Source organism: Podarcis gaigeae (genome assembly GCF_964106915.1).
Source record: "Podarcis gaigeae genome assembly, chromosome: 1".
In the NCBI taxonomy this organism is placed as follows: Eukaryota; Metazoa; Chordata; class Lepidosauria; order Squamata; family Lacertidae; genus Podarcis; species Podarcis gaigeae.
This window is the reverse complement of record NC_139678.1, coordinates 69,056,390-69,076,973: the sequence shown is the minus strand read 5'-3', so window position 1 is coordinate 69,076,973 and position 20,584 is coordinate 69,056,390. Positions and strand designations below refer to the sequence as shown.

At 39.0% G+C, this 20,584-nt stretch overlaps 1 protein-coding gene across 3 annotated transcripts in view; it reads right to left on the bottom strand.

Annotated features, from left to right (window-relative positions):
- Positions 1–20,584, bottom strand: part of SBF2 (SET binding factor 2) — a 238,717-nt gene that overhangs the window by 70,360 nt on the left and 147,773 nt on the right. For all 3 annotated transcript variants that reach the window (XM_083724282.1, XM_083724283.1, XM_083724284.1), the window contains 8 exons: positions 19,768–19,881; positions 19,184–19,261; positions 17,886–17,999; positions 16,645–16,773; positions 15,177–15,275; positions 11,517–11,721; positions 10,178–10,287; positions 8,546–8,695 (listed from right to left, as the gene is read on the bottom strand). In XM_083724282.1, the coding sequence (XP_083580408.1) occupies positions 8,546–8,695; positions 10,178–10,287; positions 11,517–11,721; positions 15,177–15,275; positions 16,645–16,773; positions 17,886–17,999; positions 19,184–19,261; positions 19,768–19,881 (999 nt within the window). The remainder of the gene's footprint in view (positions 1–8,545; positions 8,696–10,177; positions 10,288–11,516; positions 11,722–15,176; positions 15,276–16,644; positions 16,774–17,885; positions 18,000–19,183; positions 19,262–19,767; positions 19,882–20,584) is intronic.

Sequence of the window (20,584 nt, the reverse complement as noted above, 5' to 3'; positions counted from 1 at the left end):
GGAAACTATATTTGCAACAGAACCATATAGCAAACAGGAAGTTGGGGCAAGCCCTATAGTCAACAATTTTTGCCTCCCTTGCAGAAATAAATTGCATTTCATATTTCATTCATTGCTGTTAGTCTGAACTTTTCTTATGAACTTGACCTGCCATCAATATATCCTTTGCCCAGTTCCCCACTCATAGCTCGCCCCCCTTTGGTTCCTGCCTTTGGAATGTTTGATTTATCTTGCATACACTTTTCATAAAAGACATGTCATCTCTCTCTCCTCCTTGTTCCATCTTCTTGCACTTACAAAATTGTGGCTTGATTGCTCCAATTCTGCCTCTGAGTACAGATGAATGGATTTCTCCAATTCCATTCTGTTTTTATTCAACTTCTGTATTATGCCCTGGGGTTGTGCTCTAGGTGCCTTCCAACAGGACAGGAGCATTTCAGAACATTGATAACAGATTTTGCTTTGGTGCAAAAAAAGTAAATACAAAATAGTACTTCCCTCAAAGGCAGAAAGAATTTCCCAAAGCAATAAACATTTAAGTTGCATTTCTCTAGAAGTGTTCTGAAGCAGAGTTAAAACAAAATATGGTACCTCACTTCCCCTGAAAATCATGCTTATTCTGTTGAAAAGAGAAAAAAACTACTTCCTCCTGAATATACATATTTTCCTCTTTTGATCTGTTTATTTATTTAGATTTAAAAATTCTATTTATTGTATTATATTTAGCACCAAAAACAAGTATTTGCATGTAATACAGGAGCATAATTTATATATAATTAGCCAGTTCGTGTAATAAGCATATTAGGCCAATCAAATTAAGCTAAATCAATTAGGCTAGTGCCAATTGGATCTTCCTCCCATTAGAAACAGCAGGTACATAGGAGCAATCTGATTGGGATAATGGCAAACTCAAAGGATTGACGTTCCCTTCCACCCATGCCATGGTCTTAACCTGGCTTCCCTGACCATACTGTTCCCCCGCCCCACATGACAAACATCACATGGCCCTGAGAAACAGTACATTTGGCAGAAATACTAATGACAGCTAACCAATAAAAAGTTGAGGGGCTTATTACTGACACTGATTTTAGTTTAATTTATGAATATCAAACATGCACTTTAATCTTGGATTCAGAGTCTGGGGAGACACACAATAGATTGCTCTTTTTACAGAATAATACAAACTCCATGACTTTTCTCCTGTCAACACTATCATCACAGTTGACAGACATGTTTTAATGCACTATGTGGTTGCAGAAGCCAATTTTATGTTTTTATAAATTTCTATATAAAGAAAACATTTCATTCTTTATTGACATTTTTAAGCTTATCTAGAAGGAGAAGACAAGTTCGGCATTTAAAAATAATCTTTATAAAGAAAACATTTCATTCTTTATTAACATTCCACATTTAAACTGAGATTTGCATGCTGCTTCAAGTGCAAGTGATACGAGTAACACACACACTTTTACTTTATATGGAATTCATTGCTATTTAATAGTAATATCAGCACAGATCATTTTCTTGTATCTTGCCAATCTATATGATTTCCCACTTCCCACTGTGCCCAAGTGGTAAAAGAACCACTGCATCCATGTCTCCGCTTACGTACCCAACTAACTATGCTCTCTCACTGTCACAATTTCCCCAGACGTGGCTGGTATAGGAGGAAGACTTGATAAGTAGAAGGGCAACAGTCCATGCACATCCTTCCCAGTCAATCCCCATTCTTCAAGTCACCTACAGCTTCAGCTGGAGTGAGAAGCTCAATTGGAGAGCTCTTGCAGTTGCCTAGTGTGATAGCTGTATCTATATCTATGGTCCTTGCTCCCTCTCTACACAGATAGCTTTTAAAAACCTAGAGCTAATTTACACCTCCTTGTACTCTATGGGAAAGTTAGAGGTGCTGGAAAAGCACCAACCATATTGTTTTATCAAGCCGTGATAGATAGTAAAATTTCATTTTAGTTTGACTTTATTTTTGCATGCTATATTCATTAAATGTATTAATTTCATAGGAAAGCAGTAGAAGCAGAAACTGTCTTATTACATGTGAAATTAAACGGATTGCCTTCCAAGGGTTTCTAAGCAAAAACCACAGCTTGAAAACAAATAATTGAAATAGCTTCTCAATGATTCTTGAACATTTTGCGGATTACGACATGGCCCAAATGGAGACGTCGTTTATAGCAGTAGTACACAAGTTTAATAAACAATATAAAATTATCTAAACCAAAAGGAATCTAATTAACATAAGTAAAACTAAATGTAGTATTTGTTGTTTGGCTAATGTATTTGTTACATACAACTTTTTAGACCAACAATGGTTAGGAACAACATATTAAAATAGGGAGATGTGCAGTACTAAGAAAATCTAGCAAGAAATGTAATCACCTGCTTAGCTTAAATGCAAATGGCTACTTTAGGTATGTCCAATGTGCTCCTCAACCCTTTTCAAGAAGACCAAGCAATTTATTAAATTGCTAATTATAGAGTATGTTGTTACTATATTCGCAAGATACTTAGATTTATCTGTGAAAATGCTGCTGCAACTTATGTAACTGTTATTGGGTACAACTGACTTTAGATGCCCTTGGGGGTCAGTTGTTTATTTTGATGGCATATGATTCAGGCTCTGTCCACAGAGTTTTAGCCTAAGGTGTTTGTACAGTTAAGCCTAGACTAAAATGAAAAGTTAGAAATTGTGTACGTGCCAAAAAAAATTATTCCCATCCCATAAAATAAAATGAAAGGGTATGTGAAGAGATTGAACGGAGGACCGAGAGGGATAGAATACAGTGGTACCTTGGGTTACAAACACTTCGGGTTACAAATGCTTCAGGTTACAGACCCTCCTAACTCGGAAGTAGTACCTCAGATTAAGAACTTTACTTCAGGATGAGAACAGAAATTGTGCAGCAGCGGGAGGCCCATTAGCTAAAGTGGTACCTCAGGTTAAGAACAGTTTCAGGTTAAGAACGGACCTATGGAATGAATTAAGTTCTTAACCAGAGGTACCGCTGTATATTAAATTCAAAGCCCCAGTTGTTCTTCAAACAAAGCGCATTGTCAGCAAACCCCAGAATAGTGTGTGGTGGGAGGAGAGGGGGAATGATCTACCTAGCAAGCTACAATGCACACACAGAGAGAACAATGGAGGAGAGGGCTATGTTCTGCTCTCCAGAATTGGTGGCAGCCATATTTCTAAATACCAGTTGCTGGAAACCACAGGAGGGGGGCAGAGCTCTTGTGCTCAAATCCTTCATGCTAGTTTTTCACAGGCATCTGGTTGGTTAGATGGGCCATTGGCCCAATCCAGCAGGCTCTTAACAATTAGAAGAGTGCAATATTGAATTCCACCCTTTAGTCTAAAAAAATCTTGTCAAGCAAAGGTACATAGACCTATTATAGTATATGCATAATTGTTCTGAATATAGGGTATTTGATTCATAGGGGTTTTTTTTAATTCTCATAAATGTCTACCTCCTCACACTCAGCCAAGCAACGGAGGTTATCAGACAGAAAACATCAACAGAAATTCTGCTCTTAACACATTGCATATTTTATTTGCTATTCTTTCTGTAACTGGGGTTTGTTTTTTGGCAACATGGGAGAAACTGGTGAAAACCATAAATAGTGATTTAATCTAACTGAGCAATTTTAGCATCACATTAACTTTAATCCCTAGTTAATGCACAAAGAATGAAAATATGCTAACACATGACAAGGCATAGTAATATGATATATGCAAACATCTCAGGTGAAATGAGGCATGAGGTATGTCAAATTTTTCATTCAACAAGTCCTTCTGCTACAGTTATCCACAAAACAGTTTTATTGCTTGAACTATTCTGCTGAATGCATGACCATTTGAGAAGTTTGATTTATAAACAGCATAAAATGAAATTTCATTTATTCTCCTAAGAAGCCAAAGTGACTGTTAGCTCTCAGACTGAATCCTTCTAGACAAAGCCTTGTTCCATTTTGTTTTTATTAAAAGTATTTTTATCCTGCCTTTCTATCAAAATATACTTAGGATGGTTAAAAAAAAGTATTTAAAATCAAAGAATCTCATACCATATTTACAGAAATGACCAAATAAAAATGGAAAAAGCAGAAAATATACCTAAGAGAATAAACAGCAGCATGCAACTAATCATACAAAAAGTAGCAGGTGGAAAGTACCGTATTTTTTGCACCATAACACTCACTTTTTTCCTCCCAGAAAGTAAGGGGAAATGTCTGTGCGTGTTATGGAGTGAATGCCTGCGGGTGGCGGGGGGATCTGCTGCAGTCGTGAGCAGAGGATCCATGGTTCCCCTTCCTTCCCTCCTCCATGGTTACAAAGCATGGATCCACATGGATCCTCAGGATTTTTGCATTGGGCTACTCCAAACTCACTGTCAGATCACATGTCTGTGTCCACAGCATGAACCACAAAAATCATATATCCACTATTTTGTTTAGAATATTTTTTTTCTTGTTTTCCTCCTCTAAAAACTACGTGCGTGTTATGGTCTGGTGCGTGTTATAGAGCGAAAAATACGGTAACTATAACGTACTATATTTCCAAAGAAAAAGGTGTTTGCTCTCTTCTGGAGGGAAACTGGCAGGTCCCTGGGGAGATAACAGTTCTAAAGACTGGGGACAATCACCAATTATGATGATCTGAGTACTGGGCAGCTTGCTTTAGGAGTATATGGTCCTTCAAATATCAACCCACATCTAAAGGCTACCCTTGCCCATGTCCGGGAGATAAGAGCTCACTCTGGCAAAGACCAGATAAGGCTGGTAACATGTTTCTAGAGTATATTACTTCAGACTGCAGATAGTAATTCACATGGTTGAAAGACCCTCCATATCTCTGCACAAACAGAACCAGGTAATGGACAGAAAGGTTTTATCCCTGGCATGCTAGTTTTTATGCAAGGGAGTGTTCTCATACAAAGGAGGATAACAGTTGTGTAAGTCCCAATATGCATGCTGAAGTTGGCCAGACACAGTTTTGCAACCTAATCTGCACATCTAATACAGATGTTCACCAGTCCTTGGTTATGAGTTTTTGCTATCTCATAAAATTCTGAACTCAAACTGCAAGCTGCATTCTGATTTTAAATGCACCATGTCTTTGAACTGTGCTCCATTTGATTGTCCTTCTATGATAGTTATGAGATTCTTTGAACATCAGCTGAAACAAGTGAGCAATATCAATCATGGGCAGGCAATTCCCAGTAAGCCTGCAATACTTTGTCCTTTTCGCCTTGGAACATCTACGTTAAAACAGCCTAGGACAGCAATGATTACTCTCTGTGTTTTAAGTGTTTGCTGCCAGCATCAATCCTCTTAGAAGAAAGCACTTGGTTAACAAACCCTTGTTACAGCTTGGGGTTTGTCTGGAATGAGACAAACCATGAGCCAAGGTTCAGATGATATGCTAAGCCAAATCATGGCTTGATTTAACAATAAAAAGGACAAGGGAAGAGCAAAGCAGATGTTAGCATAGTGTGACTTAGCATGATATGTAAAGTAGGCCTGTGTGTAATTCTTTACTCAGGAGTATTTTCATTATTATGATATTTTTTTAAAAAATAATTCATAACAAAAGTTCTTAAAGTGCTTTGAAAAGTCACTGTTGTTTGATTCAAGAGGAAATATTAAAACCTCATTATGAAACTTGCTACCCAACCATATCCAACCACTGAAATATCTTTGCTGCCCATTATCCTTCAGCACTCATAATAATAACCTGGTTTTGCCATTTTAAATTGTTTATGTATCTGCATGTGGACAAGCCAATAAGTAGTCAGTTAATGAATAATGAGCACAATATTGTTCAATATAAATGAGACAACCTAATTAAGAGCAAATGAGGTTGAAGCCACTTTATTCCTCACCTGCGAAGGGGGCTTGTTAATCAGTTGCCTTTTTCCTGTCCTTTGTGTTCTTGTGCAGTTTTTAGGGCTTGATGTTAAAATTCCTATCTATAGTACCTCAGGTATGTTACTGGATATGTAGGTAGTCCCCATGTAGCCATTTTGTAGTATGATCTGTTATGGTAGATGATGGGGTTTCTGGTAAAAAACCAAAGGAAATCATGCAAGTCTGGGCTCACCTCTGATCTGCAGCTCTGGATCAAATCTATTTTTCCAGAGATATTTTACTTATTATTCACAAATACCAAAGAGCAGAAATGTCTATAAAGAGTTTTGGCAATGGTCTTTTAATTGACAACCTCCCTGCAGGCATCTTGAAAATTAATAAACAGTCATAATGAAACTGCACATTAAGGCAATGATCTTTGAACTACAGTACTATGCAGGAAGAATCCAAAGGACTCCCCTGGGTAAGAAGCATAGCATGAGCGGGAGGGGGTTTGGCAAAAAGAAAAACAGGGTTAGGCAGAACTTTGAATATTGTAGTCTTGCTTGTCTGATGTTAATATTGGTGTTTGTTTCATTTGAATTTACTGTTGTGGTGCTTCTGGGACGGGGTGGGCAAAAGATGAAAATGAATAAATGAGAATAGACTGCAGCTTACAATTATATTATGAGAAAAATGCAATTGGACATTGTGATTTATTTTGTTTAACTTGAATGCTGTCTTAACTTGCACTTTGTTTAATTTGTGTTAAGGTCCTCTCTTTATTTTGCAAGTACTCCAAAGCTGACGTTCTCCTACATGTTTTTGATTCAGTGCTCTATGTACTGTTAATTTCTTTCCCATGTAAAGCATATTATACAGATACGGTAGATTAATTTTTACAGCCCAAACACACTTTTCACTTTCCACATTCAAAGATTGATTTTGAATGGGCTGTGAATCACAGTTTATTAGACATAGTCTTTTTACTGTATTATTATCCTGGTATAATAAAGTCAAGTGGTGGTCCCTAAATAAGACAAACATATCTGCTGGGCAAACTTTTAAAAATCTGTGAAATGCAATATTATATATGATTCTATACACACATATAGATACTATGTATAACTAACTGTGTTACTGTATATAATTATATTTTCAAATGACTTTTATTGGGATCCTGTTGGGAGCAGTCAGTGAGGGTGGATGGTCTGCATACCTGGCCTCCCAGCTACTTACTGGGAGAGAGGGGGGTGAAGAGGTGGGGAGATCTGCACTGTGAGATGCATTGGTGGAGACAATGTGGTGCTCCTGTTCATGGGCTCTCACAGTGCCAACTTCCCTACATACTACATGCTATTCTATAACGATTTTAAGGAAATCAATAATGATGCATATCCTGTCACTTTTGGCATTTTTAATGAAATGCAATTCTAGTGTTTATTATCTAACACAGGTGCCTTTTTAGAATGATTCCTTGGAGAAGTAAATATGGAACATTTGACAGGTAAAATTTCATGTGGATTTTTTTAGTTCCTGGCCATGTCCTCAGACACCCATGTATATTTTACAATTCATAAAGTAGCTGGCTTAGTTCAGACTTCTTGGTTTAAAGTAGCCATATTTTAAATGCATATTTAGTATCAACAGTTATCCCAATATTCCAAATCCAAGAAAGCTTCATGAGATAACATTGCTTTTGAGTAGCAGACAATTGCACAGGGGGAGTTCTTCGGTTTTGTCATGAAGAAGCTTGAAAAAGAAAATAACCCTGAAATCAAAATCATAAGCATTCTGAAGAAAGTTCTTTTCTACAGAAAAATACTCATGGGTCAAAGAAAAACACAGCTATTGAAGTTTCTGAATAATTTGATTCAATTCTGCTAAATATTTTTGTATACTTCCATAACCCAAAAATTTGGTCTCTGCCATGAAATTCTCTTGCTCTTGAGTGATACCAGGGGTCATCAACCTTTTTCAGCCATGGGCTGGTCCACCATCCCTCAGACCATGTGGTGGGCTGGACTATATTTTGAAAAAATATATGAAATAATTTGTATGCCCCACAAATAACCCAGAGATGCATTTTAAATAAAAGGACACATTCTACTCATGTAAAAACACGCTGATTCCCAGACCGTCTGTGGGCTGGATTGAGAAGGCAATTTGGCCACATTCGGCCCCTAGGCCTTAGGTTGCCTACCCCAATATAGACTTTAGTGCAGTAACTCCCCCCCCCCCAGCTACTAAAAAAACCAAACAAACTGATGCACTATTCATCACTTGTAATTTCTCATTCACTATCTAGTAGTAGGTATAGTGTAGAAAGCATTCAGATGCTATAAAATAAACAAACCAAAACAAAGCTATGTGTTAGCAACAATTTGAAGTGTAAGACAAATGCTACCAAAGAAATGGAACCCTTGCTGTCTTTCAGGGAAAAGAAATGCTTCACATTTATAGTGCAAAAAAAAAAAATGGTTAAGAGTGATGCTCAGATCCCCAGGAGCAAAGTTTTGTAGGAAGAGGGAAGAATGCTAAAATATCACCCTGCTAATTATAAATGGCAGTTAAAATCAGCTATTTGGAAATATTGCAAAATATACAATGCAATCTAGTACCTCACATACATGAACATTTGTAGTCAGTAAATTACAAGTTGAAGCTAAAAGCAATTTTTAAGTACCTGCAAAGTACAGTTCATCATCCGTACAATGTAATCGAACTGCTGATGATCCAGTATAGCTCGATTTTGCTGAACATGTAGGCTTAGTTCCTGTGTCAAACATTGCCGTGCTGCTTTTCCTTTTAGGGCTCTCAGTGCAGCAGGCAGAGTCTATATAGAGAAAAATGTATTCCAATTGCACAAAACATTAGTTTAATTGAGTTCTTTACTAATACTTGGATTATTTGTAAATAAAGTAAACCAAATCAACAAAGTCTCTAAACGATCAACATTTAAGCTAGTGATAGGTTTAAACTCTTTAAACTCTCCCAGATTTTCATATACAGTGGAACCTTGGTTCTTGAATGGCTTAGCTGATGAACAAATTGGCTCCCGGACACCAAAACCTGGAAGAAAGTGTTCTGATTTTTGAATGTTTTTCGGAAGCCGGACGTCTGGTGCAGCTTCTGCTTGAGTGAAGGAAGCTCCTGCAGCCAATCGGAAGCCACACCTTGGTTTTCGAACGTTTCTGAAGTCGAACGGACTTCCGGAATGGATTACGTTCTAGAACCAAGGTACTACTGTATTCCTATTTCCTAACCGAACAACATTTTCATGCTAAATTATAAAACTGAATGAAATGTGGGGGCTTAGAGAAGGAATTTCTTGGTTGTGGTCTCAAAAGTTAAGGAGTATGCAACATACTAAGACATGGCAGTGCCCAGTCTTGTAGTTTTTAATGAATGTGTGAAAAGCACTGCTCTTTCCACAGACTTCAAAGATGTTGTATAAGTAGTCATATGACTGAGGGTGGAGTTCAACATTGTGCTAGGGAAATTGTTCTTCATCAGAAGCATTTCTGCTTGCCCAATGGAATGATTTCCCATCTCTTTCCCTTATGCACTCTTTCTAGAGTTTCTCCTGACCCTCTAGAGTAGATTTGGGTGTGTATGCAGAGGGAAGGCAAGTGAAAATAGTGCCAGTAGGAACCCTTGTGCTGGCTTCCACTAGTAGAGTGGGTTAATTGATCTAGCCCTTAGTTCTTTAGGACATTGATTTGTTTGTATTAATAAAATAAAGGCAATATCCAAAGATGCCTGCCTGCTTCCACAACAAAAATCTATTTGCACAACAGTAATTCCTGTTTCTCTTCTCCCTGTTCCAACCCTTCTCCAGCTTTGAAGTAAGGGAACAAACCAACCTGAAGCTGGAGACAGAATTTTAGGGTATGAAGGGCTGGAGCAGGGAGAAGAGAAACAGGAAATACTGTTTGGACCTGATTGTTCACTGGGTGGAAAAGAAGAAAAATTACTAGGGTGGAGGAGTGACCTCTCTATGTATAAGGTAAAGAAAAACAGGGAAGATTTGCGGGGTGGGTTCCATGTACAGAAATGTAACAGAGAAGGGGCAAACAAGAGGGTGAGGTAAGATTCCAATTTTAATTTAGAGTAAAAAGGAATCCACATATTCACATGCACTGCCTCCACCCTAACTGGTACCTCAGTACTTTCAGTCTGATATTTGATGAAGAGGACAATGAATAAATGAAAAAGGACTACAATCTGGCAGGAGTAGTAAAGAGGTCAATCACTTAACATGTATGAGTTTAACTTGGAAGTACTCCTCAAATAGTTTAGCAGAATTTTTTATTACCTTTTCAGTCTCCAAAATTTTATTTTCAAATATAAAAGAGATGCAGTTTCTAACAACTTCCAGCCTTTGTGCACTGTTGAAAACCGTACTTGACTTTTCTACTATGGAAACTAACAAAGAAAGAAGTAGAAACATATGTGAAACAATTTCTTGTAAAAACCATCACTAAAGAGCTATTGCATTAGAAACATTCCTAGAATAACTCCTAGGGTATCTTTGTTTTATTTTGCTACATTTGTCCTCATTAAATGCGCAGAAGAACACAACCCTATTAATGCACAGTCATGTCTATCATATTGATACGTGGGCAGACTTGACTGACTCCCCCCCCCCCCCAAAAGAGGAAAACTGTGCAAGCATGTCAGAATTTAAAATCCATATGAATTTGGCAGGGAATTTTCAGGAGCAAGAACAAGCAGAAATCTGGCATTTTGATGATCAATTTCCCCTGCAAAACCCTTGTGAATTATGGGTTATACTCCTTTACGGAAGTAAGATACCTGGGATTCCAGCAGTGGAGAATTAAAAGGGATTTGGGGGGCCAAGCCAGGGCAAATAATGAGAAATGCCATCGGCTTTTTGAAAACAATGGCACCCTGGGGATTCCCCTAGCAGAGAAAACTGTGTCTTACCGTTAGAAATCCAGCATGACACATGGACCCAAATGAACAGCCCAGGGCCCATGCCAAAGTAGGCACCCTTATTTCAACCACCGTATTACCCAAATTGTCAAGAAGGCAGTCCTCAACTGCTGAAAACAGTCTAATATGTAATAATGACTCAAGTTAGTTAATGCACTGATGATGGTAAGGCCAAATAGAAAAGATGTCTGGCTAACTGGTATAGCTATTATGGCAGTGGGGAATCCATTAGCAATGCAGAACCCTGCACACACGATAGGCTATGTAGCGAATACTTCCGTGCTTTAATAGAATAACTGTCAGCTCTTGTACGTTGGGTGGGAGGATCTAAGCACCTCAGAGGAGGGTAGGACACAGACCTATTCAACAAACTAATATGAACACAGAAATATTTATTTTGATACCACAGAGTACACTTATCTATTTTCTTAAAACTGCTACTTCCCATCACATCAAAATATATTCCACAACCATAAGAACTCATCGATACCTAAAGATAGGACTACTGTTAATGACAACTTTATTCTTATCATTAAACAAGTCAGTGGTTTATTTTGATGGCTAAAGTGTTACTCCCTTCTTAACTGTGAAACCCACATCACTGTGAATCAATGTGGGAAAACGTATGAAAATATCCACATTTATCCTGTCAGGAGAAATTGTTACAGCAGAATTAAACATAGGGTGGCTTCTCTTACCAACAGGTGGGCCAGCAGGAACAACACATTTCCTTTCCACACGAGAAGCAGGTGGTGCACTTTGGTTCTTAACCAAACTTTCCTGGATTAGATCCTGAACATGATTCTCATTAATCTTGGGGAAAGGAAGTACATGAACTCGCAGGTGAGATCCTTCCGTAGGTCGTGGAACTTTCTGGAATGCCATGTGAGGATTTGGATTCTCCTGAATTAAAATAAACACTACTTGAATTAAGGTATTCAGTACTTTCTATCAATATTTTATAACAATACAGAGTATCATCTTGGTATCTCAACCAATAAAAGACTTATTTGACATATTATTTCACTTAGCAAAAGCATGGAAGTGATTGTGTAACCCTAAGAGGAGTATCAAGCCTTCACTAGTAAAAACTTAAGCACGTTTGATTTCAGCATGTGCATAACACATAAAATAAATGAAAGTGCTCCATTTGAATGTGCTTCACTTTGGATTGAGCCCAAAGTATTCTTTTGTGTTTCAAAAACACCAAGTTTGTAGCTTATTGGAAAGTAATAAAACTTTATGCACTGTCTTTGTGTAGAATTTTAAAATGACTAATGCTCCATCACAAATTCATGTAACTGTAATTTTTCAATGTTCATTTTTATAAGACCAACCTTTAAAAACAAAAAACAAAGTTGTAAGACAAGGCTAAGCTTGTATAATTCTGAAACTGAATAGATGTGCAATCCAATCCTCTTCTATACAGCACATGCAATTTTCCAAAATGATTAATACTAGTTCACAAAGCAAAAATTATACAATGTAAAAGTATGTACACTGTATTTTTATGCTGCAGTATATGAACAGTGGGTAGTCCTATAGTCTTTATGCTATAGCAAAACATTTCTGTTCTCACTCCCTACAACTTTTATGTGGTTCACAACAATAACATAAATTCACACAAACTATTTTTATAACAGTGTTGATTTAAAATTTTAGTGCTAAAATACAATCACAATACATTGAACCCAGAAGATCACATCAGCTGGGCATACAATAACACTTAACTGTTCTTTCAGACAGTGTTTATTTAATTTATAAGCCTCATTTCAAGCTTATTTACACAGAAAAGCTCTCACAGGGGATTTTAACCTCACCTCCTTTTTCACTTTTCCATGTGTGCTTGCAACAAATCTTTGACACACACTATCTCTACAATATTGTTTATACAGCCACTCATCTCACTTGTCCTTTTCCATCATTTGATTTTGGCCTTAATTTAACACACTGCTTCTGTTTTAATTTTGTTTACATGAGTAATCTCATCATAAGCGATTCTGTAAAGAAGTCATTCAGTCTCACACTAAAGCAACACTTTCCCCAAAACAGCACAATAATTAAACTCACAGGAACATGCAATGGCCATTCTGAGGCTGTCCCCAGACATCTTCTCCCTCTCTCATATTTCAATCACAAATGGCACAATTCTAGCTATCAGCAATTCAGTGGTATGGTAGAAAAGATGGTGTTAAAGGTAAAGGTACCCCTGCCCGTACGGGCCAGTCTTGACAGACTCTGGGGTTGTGCGCCCATCTCACTTAAGAGGACAGGGGCCAGCGCTGTCCGGAGACACTTCCGGGTCACGTGGCCAGCGTGACATCGCTGCTCTGGTGAGCCAGAGCCGCACACGGAAACGCTGTTTACCTTCCCGCTGGTAAGCGGTCCCTATTTATCTACTTGCACCCGCAGGTGCTTTCGAACTGCTAGGTTGGCAGGCGCAGGGACCGAGCAGCGGGAGCGCACCCCGCCGCAGGGATTCGAACCGCCGACCTTTCGATCGGCAAGTCCTAGGCGCTGAGGCTTTAACCCACAGCGCCACCTGCTAATGAAGGTTTATTCCCCTTTTCCATTGTTGGGAACCCAGAGCTTAACAAAAATAATGATGAGCCTTTGTCTCATCCACATACACACACCTCGGCTGGAAAGTCTCCAGAAACATAAATGTAACAATAATGATATCCTACAGATCACAATACATCTGCTCCATTGACACACAGAACAACAATAACTGTCATACTTTCAGTATTGAAGTAGTTCTAGGGTTGCTCAAAAATGGCATTGGCTCTGGTTAGTAAAGTCAAGCAGAAACTATTGTTCCAAGCAAGAAAGTAGAAGCCACACATACACAAGTAAGGGGACTAGTTTCATCTTACTTTATCTATATGGCTCCAATTTCTGGGCATGGTTTTGGTTGTTGCATATCTGACACAATTTAAAAGTAAGTGGCATATTTCAACTAATATTAAGAAAAGATACCTTGAGTTAGATTCAGTGTAAATGGGTCTCCAAATGCAATAATCATTGCAGTTAAGTTATACAAACAAGTACCATATTTTTCGCTCTATAGGACACACTTTTCCCCCTCCAAAAATGAAGGGGAAATGTGTGTGCGTCCTATGGAGTGAATGCAGGCTCCCTGGCTTCAGCGATAGCAATGCGAAGCCTCCAAAGCCTGCGCTCCGGAGGCTTCGCGTTGCTTTCGCTGAAGCCAGGAGAGTCTGGTCTTTGAGGCTGGCGGTGGAGGAAAGCAGCACTTCCCCCCACCGCCAGCCCAAGAGGCTCAGGGGGCAGCAGGAAGGTGCATGACGCCTTCGCGCTGCTCCCGGACCTGTTGTGGAGGCTGGCGGTGGAGGAAAGCAGCGCTTCCCCCCACTGCCAGCCCAAGAGGCTCAGGGGGCAGCAGGAAGGTGTGTGACGCCTTCACGCTGCTCCCGGACCTGGTGTGGAGGCTGGCGGTGGAGGAAAGCAGCACTTCCCCCCACTGCCAGCCCAAGAGGCTCAGGGGGCAGCAGGAAGGTGTGTGACGCCTTCACGCTGCTCCCGGACCTGGTGTGGAGGCTGGCGGTGGAGGAAAGCAGCGCTTCCCCCCACTGCCAGCCCAAGAGGCTCAGGGGGCAGCAGGAAGGTGCGTGACGCCTTCACGCTGCTCCCGGACCTGGTGTGGAGGCTGGCGGTGGGGGAAAGCAGCGCTTCCCCCCACTGCCAGCCCCACAAGCTCGGTCAAAAAGCCCGCAGGAGCCGCACGCTCTTTAAAGGGTGTGCGGCTCCTGTGGGCTTTTGCGGGAGATGGGGAAATTCCCCCACCTCCTGCAAAAGCACACAAAAGCCGCACGCTCTTTAAAGGCTGTGGGCTTCTGCAGGCTTTTCTACGAGGTGGGGGAATTCCCCCACCTTGTAAAAAAGCCCGCAGGAGCCGCGCAGCCTTTAAAGAGTGTGCCGCTCTTGGGGGCTTTTCCCCAAGGAGGGAGAAGGGACTGACTGGCCGAGTCAGTCCCTTCTCCCTCCTGTGGGCTTTTGCGGGAGATGGGGGAATTCCCCCACCTCCCGCAATAGCAGGGAGGTCTGGGAGAAGTGCACAGGCTGCGTGCAGCCTGTCCGCTGCTCCCAGAGTTGGGGGGGGGATCATATTTTTTCCTTGATTTCCCCCCCTGAAAACTAGGTGCGCCCTATGGTCAGGTGCGCCCTATAGAGCGAAAAATACGGTAACTATATGTATAGCTTCAACATACATTCAAGGCTAATTCTATTTAAATTTCCACTGCTTCAATGATTCCTATTTAAATTTCTACAGCTTCAATAATTTGAAGTGAAACATTATTCAGTGGCATTATAATATGTGAATGCTTTGTACTTACATTTTTGAACAGCTGGTCTGCAAGTTCTCTGACATGCTTTAACATTTTTGATGAATTGCTTTCCTCAGATTTAATTCTCTCTACTTCAAATGCTACCAACTTAAAGGGAAAAAAGGTTTTAGTTGAAAAAAATTAACTATTTTCTGGAGAGTAAAGTAACTCTTTTCAGGATCTAAAATAAAGTTTAGTATAATGAAGACTCTGAGAAACAGTCCTGCTGCCAAGGACCCCAAACCAGAAGCTGCTGCTGGCAGATGACTGGCTGAGCCCCACTAGTCTGCACAAATAGAGGCTTGGTCAGTCTGAGTCGTCCATTTTGGACATTCATGAACCAGACTTTGAGTTTGACATGGCACTCTTCAATCCAAGAAAGGACTTGTATGTTACATTATATGGTACTTTTATTGTTGTCCACTGAAACACCTTCTGCATGCACCCGCGTTTCCCAGGATTCATATATGCTGGTTTATTGCCCAGTCATGAATTTGAAACCAACACTCCTCTAATGAAAAGACAAGTCTGTCCCATCATATTGCGAACATCATGCAACATCTCTAACTTCACTTTTGCGGAAACAGACTCCAGAAGTAGGATATTATATTTGATAAACCATTTCTAATCTGGTAGTATAGTTCTTTAAAATAATATTGACAACTGTCAATTTATATAGCACATTTAATATGCTAAGCAATATTATTATTATTATTATTCATTAAATTTCACTAGTCATGCTAGTTATGAAAACCCAACTGTTTTATTTTAAAAGCAACATTTGCCTATTCCCATTTCTTCTCTGCATTAACAAACTCTCATAAATGTCATACAGAAAGATTTGTAGGAGTATGTAAAACTATCTTATAATATTGCCATTGCAATTTTTAAAGATTCTAAACTGTCTGTAACATGCAGTAGTCACTTTTTATTTATTACAACAGAACTTGCAATATGTTCTCATGCATTCATTATGCCTGGGAATATTCCCATTGGTTCCACACCTTTTTTAAGAACTTAAAATCATTTTCTTAAAAAAACAAATGCATTCAGCAGAAAAAATCATTTCCAGTGAAATTATTTGCAGGAAAAAATGTAATGACTACACAAAAGGAGTGCTTCAGAGGTAATTCATTGCATAATTTTTCACAATGATATATTTCATAATGGGGAACTAGTGTGGTGTAGTGGTTAGAGCACTGGAACATGGGAGACTAGGGTTCAAATCCACACACAGCCATGAACCTTGGGCTAGTCACTGCCCAGCCTACCTGACAGAATTGCCATGGGGATAAGAAAATGGAGGGGGAGGGGAGAACCATGTATGCCATTTTCTTCATTGGAGGAAAGGTGGGGTATAAATGTAATACACAAATAATGTGACAAAAGCATTATTTTTATGACAGAAAAAATTGTTACAGAAATTTAAGTATGAATATTTTCTCTCACTTTCATATTTCTTTTAAAATGTTTCTACCTCATCAAAGAGATCACAGGATCTGTAAGGAGGACCTCTCTCTGACACAAAACCAGCAAATGCCATTCCATTCAGGATTTTGGTAAGAAAATCATTCTCAATCAAGCCTCTCTGGCCCAAGAAGGCTGCCTGCGGAAACAAGTAAATGTTAACCATGTAAACACATTTTTTCATATCATTGTACTAAAGAGTCAAAACAAGCAAACACAAAAAGATGGTTGCAATAGAAAGTAAGATACAAAAGCAAAGAATGAGTGCCTAATGCTTTTTATAAAACTAAACAGTGAACTTGCATAGCATCAAGGTTACTGTAAACAGAAAATTTTCCATCAACACACACATTCTCATTCCAAATATGTTTGGAATGCATTCAGAACTCTGTTTTCTTTCAGCAAACAAAATTATGCAAGGTAAGATATAAAAGTTACATATTAAATGCATTTAACAGCTATGGGGTAAAAAACAACAACTAACTAGTACTAAAGCAAAATTAGGTGACGATACAAACATGAGCGTTTTCAATCTTGGTACTATTTGAGGGGTTTTTTGAACCACCTAATATGATGGCCCCTTCCCCTTCTTCTAGGGCATTGGAGCATGCAATAGGACAAGTAAAGATGGAATGTGGGTGGGGCAGACTTGTGCTATAGAAGGTCAGGGGGAAAGTCTGTTGGAAAAACAACTTGGCAGATGAGTTTTGCTTCATGCTCAATGTCCGGTTGAGGTCAAAAAAAATCCCCCCCAATGGTCAAGTAGGCTAGGAAATGCTAGCTTGTTTATTCTTCCTTATTTTGGCTCACTTGCTGGAGCCATCTGGATTATTTTACAAAACTATTCACTGAATTGTGAATTAACATTTAATATGATACACATTATTCACTCCTAATCTCTGCTAGTTGCACATTGTTATCAACTGGATGGTGCATGTTAATGTGTTGGAGGTTAATGAGTGTACAACTGTTGCTTTAAAGAGCAAAGGGGTAGACAAAGTGATCACCATTTCATTTTTTAGTTTAACTGCTATCTGTAGGCTAAAGTATCATTGTAATTATCATTGGCATGCAGAAAAAACATATCAGGATTCAGCAAACTAATCTACAGTGGAGTATCAAACCACATCACTGACCTATGCAAGACAACTGCTGCACTAATAATTCTAAGACTTTTTTAACCTCTTAAAAACAAAAAAAAAAACAAAAAGCATGATCATCTAGAAGCTGATAACTTAGCTTTGCTTTTACCTTGTGAAAGTTTATGACAGGTTCTGAATGAATCCTGATTAGCTGAAGACAAGATCTATATCCTTGGAAAAGCTGTGCAAATAACCTAAGAAAGACACCTCGCACTTCTTTATCCTGTGAAAAGACAAGCAAGTTGAGTGCAAATATCTCCTATTAAACACAAACTAACAGAAAAATGCTTCCTCTGTCTTTAGGCGTAACATACCAAGAGGCGCAACTGGTATGGTCAAGTGTAAAAGTATAAAATCCTTTCATATGAACTCCAATGGCCCAATAAAAAACAACAGTCAGAGTGTGACATCTTTGTAGTGAAGTTTAACATCTAAAGTACATTTTAGAAAGATCTTTCATTAGGTCTTGAAAGGTGAAAGATTTACCTTTCAGTTAGGAATAAAAATGTTCCAAGCTTAGCCTAAACCAGAATTTAACCTATTTCTACTTCTGGACAGCTTCTTGCCAGAATGGATGGCATCACAAAGAGTAATACTAACAATGCCTGGGCTTTGTTACTCATACCTTCTGAGGTATTAAATCTACCTGACATTTAAGGATAAGGAAACATGATGATTCCAATCAGTCTCCTGAGCTCTGTCTTGTTCTCTGATTCTCCTGATTCATCCCTTTGCACATCAAGAAAGTAAGTGGTGCCCAAGCAGGTGGGAAGTCCTGTATGAGCAGCAGTTTGGCTGCCAGAAGGATTATCTGTATGAGCAGCAGTTTGGCTGCCAGAAGGATCTATCATCAGTAATCAACTCAGGAAGAAGAAGAAGAGCACAAATCTGCATGTTGAGATTCCTGCATTGCAGGGGGTTGGGCTAGATGGCTCTCAGAGTCCCTTCCGACTCTATCACTCTTTGATTCTTATTAGTTTTCCATTAAAAATGCAGTATTGTGTGTAAGTGGTATTCTGAATTTGCATTAGTGCTAAATTTCAACGATAAAAAGTACAATGTGGGCTTACATCAGAGGACACTGATGAGGTACTGTATAACCTCATAAACCAGTATAAAGATATAGGATGCTTGTCCTATGTAGAGTAGACGCACTGAAATTAATTGGTATGATGGCCATTAATTTCAATGTGTCTACTCTGAGTAGAACTTGGTTGGATACATTGCCTTGTCAGATAGTGCCTTTCAATTTAACAGCAATTGTAAAAATAATAATGTTAAAACGAAATGATGAAAAAATGTAATAATTATAAAGTATTTATGAAGAATACAGTAAAAGGAAAACCTTCATTTCAGGAAAAGCATTATTTTTCTGTTTATTACAAAGCTAGAAATACTGGGGCTTACCAACATTTTGGAATGTGACAGAGCTGTTCGAGGAGGAGGAAATGCATAATCTGCTGTTTCCAAATCTGGATGTAAAACCTACAATTTTAAAGAACAAAAATTCAAAGGAAGCACTATGTTGGCAACATTTTCCTAAGTTTATTTTTCTTAATATAGACCCTTCCACAAACATATTTCATATTAAGCCTGACAGCAAAGGCTTGCATCCCATTTAGATCCTTACCTTCCCCCTCCTATGAGACTGAACAGACAAAAAGACTCTAAAAAAAATATCAAGCAATGTCCAGTAAGAAAATAATTATAGCTCAACAATAAAGCAACTCTCAACAATAAAGCAACTATTGGTCTTTTAAGTCTGTAAAGGGGGAAACAGGACAGACAAAGTTGAAGATGTATGTAACAAGGGGTATAAAACAAATAAATGTTTCCTTTACAATTTCCTGGTGATTCTTGCTTTGTTTTTATGCTTGGTCTATGTTGGTCTAGCATATTAGTATGAAAGATTTGCCTCTTTATGTTATTTAGTAACAAACTGAGAAAACAAAAGTGATGCATTAAAGGGTAATATTGGAAATTATACTTACTAAAGAGAGGGCAGTTTGAGTCTGGTGGAGTAGTGGTTCGGGGAGCTGGGAGAGATGAATACATTCGGGAATTTTAATTGTACCACCATCCAGATCTGCTATAATTACATCTAACTGAAAGACAATGGCAAATGAATGAAAATGTTATATGAAATTTCACATGATGGATATGAACACAATTGAAATATTTTTTAAAAAACAGCAGAAAAATCTTATGGGATGCCTCTTGACAACTGTGTTGTGACCTCTGGTTCTTACTCCCTATTTCAGGGGATGAGATCATGAATTCACAAGGAGCATCAGCAGGTGAGAGGGAACTACACTGAAAACAGACCTAGACATCCCCACATCCATGAAGGTCCAGGTGTAAGAGAAGCCTGTTTTGCCAGCAACTCTTTCAAATGACCCCAACCCAGAAATCCCCCCCCCCCAAATCTGCTGCAATGAAGTCAATGACTGTAAAAGCAGGCTAGGCCCTTTTAATTGAAGAAGCTTTGCTCATCTGGTGGGGTGGGGGCTAGTCATAGAGCTAGAGCTCTACTGAAGGCTCACTGTGGGTTTACTTGCTGTTGAAGCAACATAATTTGAGCTTCTTCCTCTGATGCTTCAGCCAGAGGTGCACATGGAGCTATCCAGGGTGCTAACTTGTTTTGTCTGAACATGCATCGTTGGAACCTGAACTTGGCTTGGCTTAACTTTGCCTCATTGTAACCTGAAATTGCTTTGCTGAAACCTGAACCCATGACTAACTCACTCCTGCATGGACCTGTACCTAGAGTAAATAAGAACACCACCTGTAACAAACCACAGTTTTGAT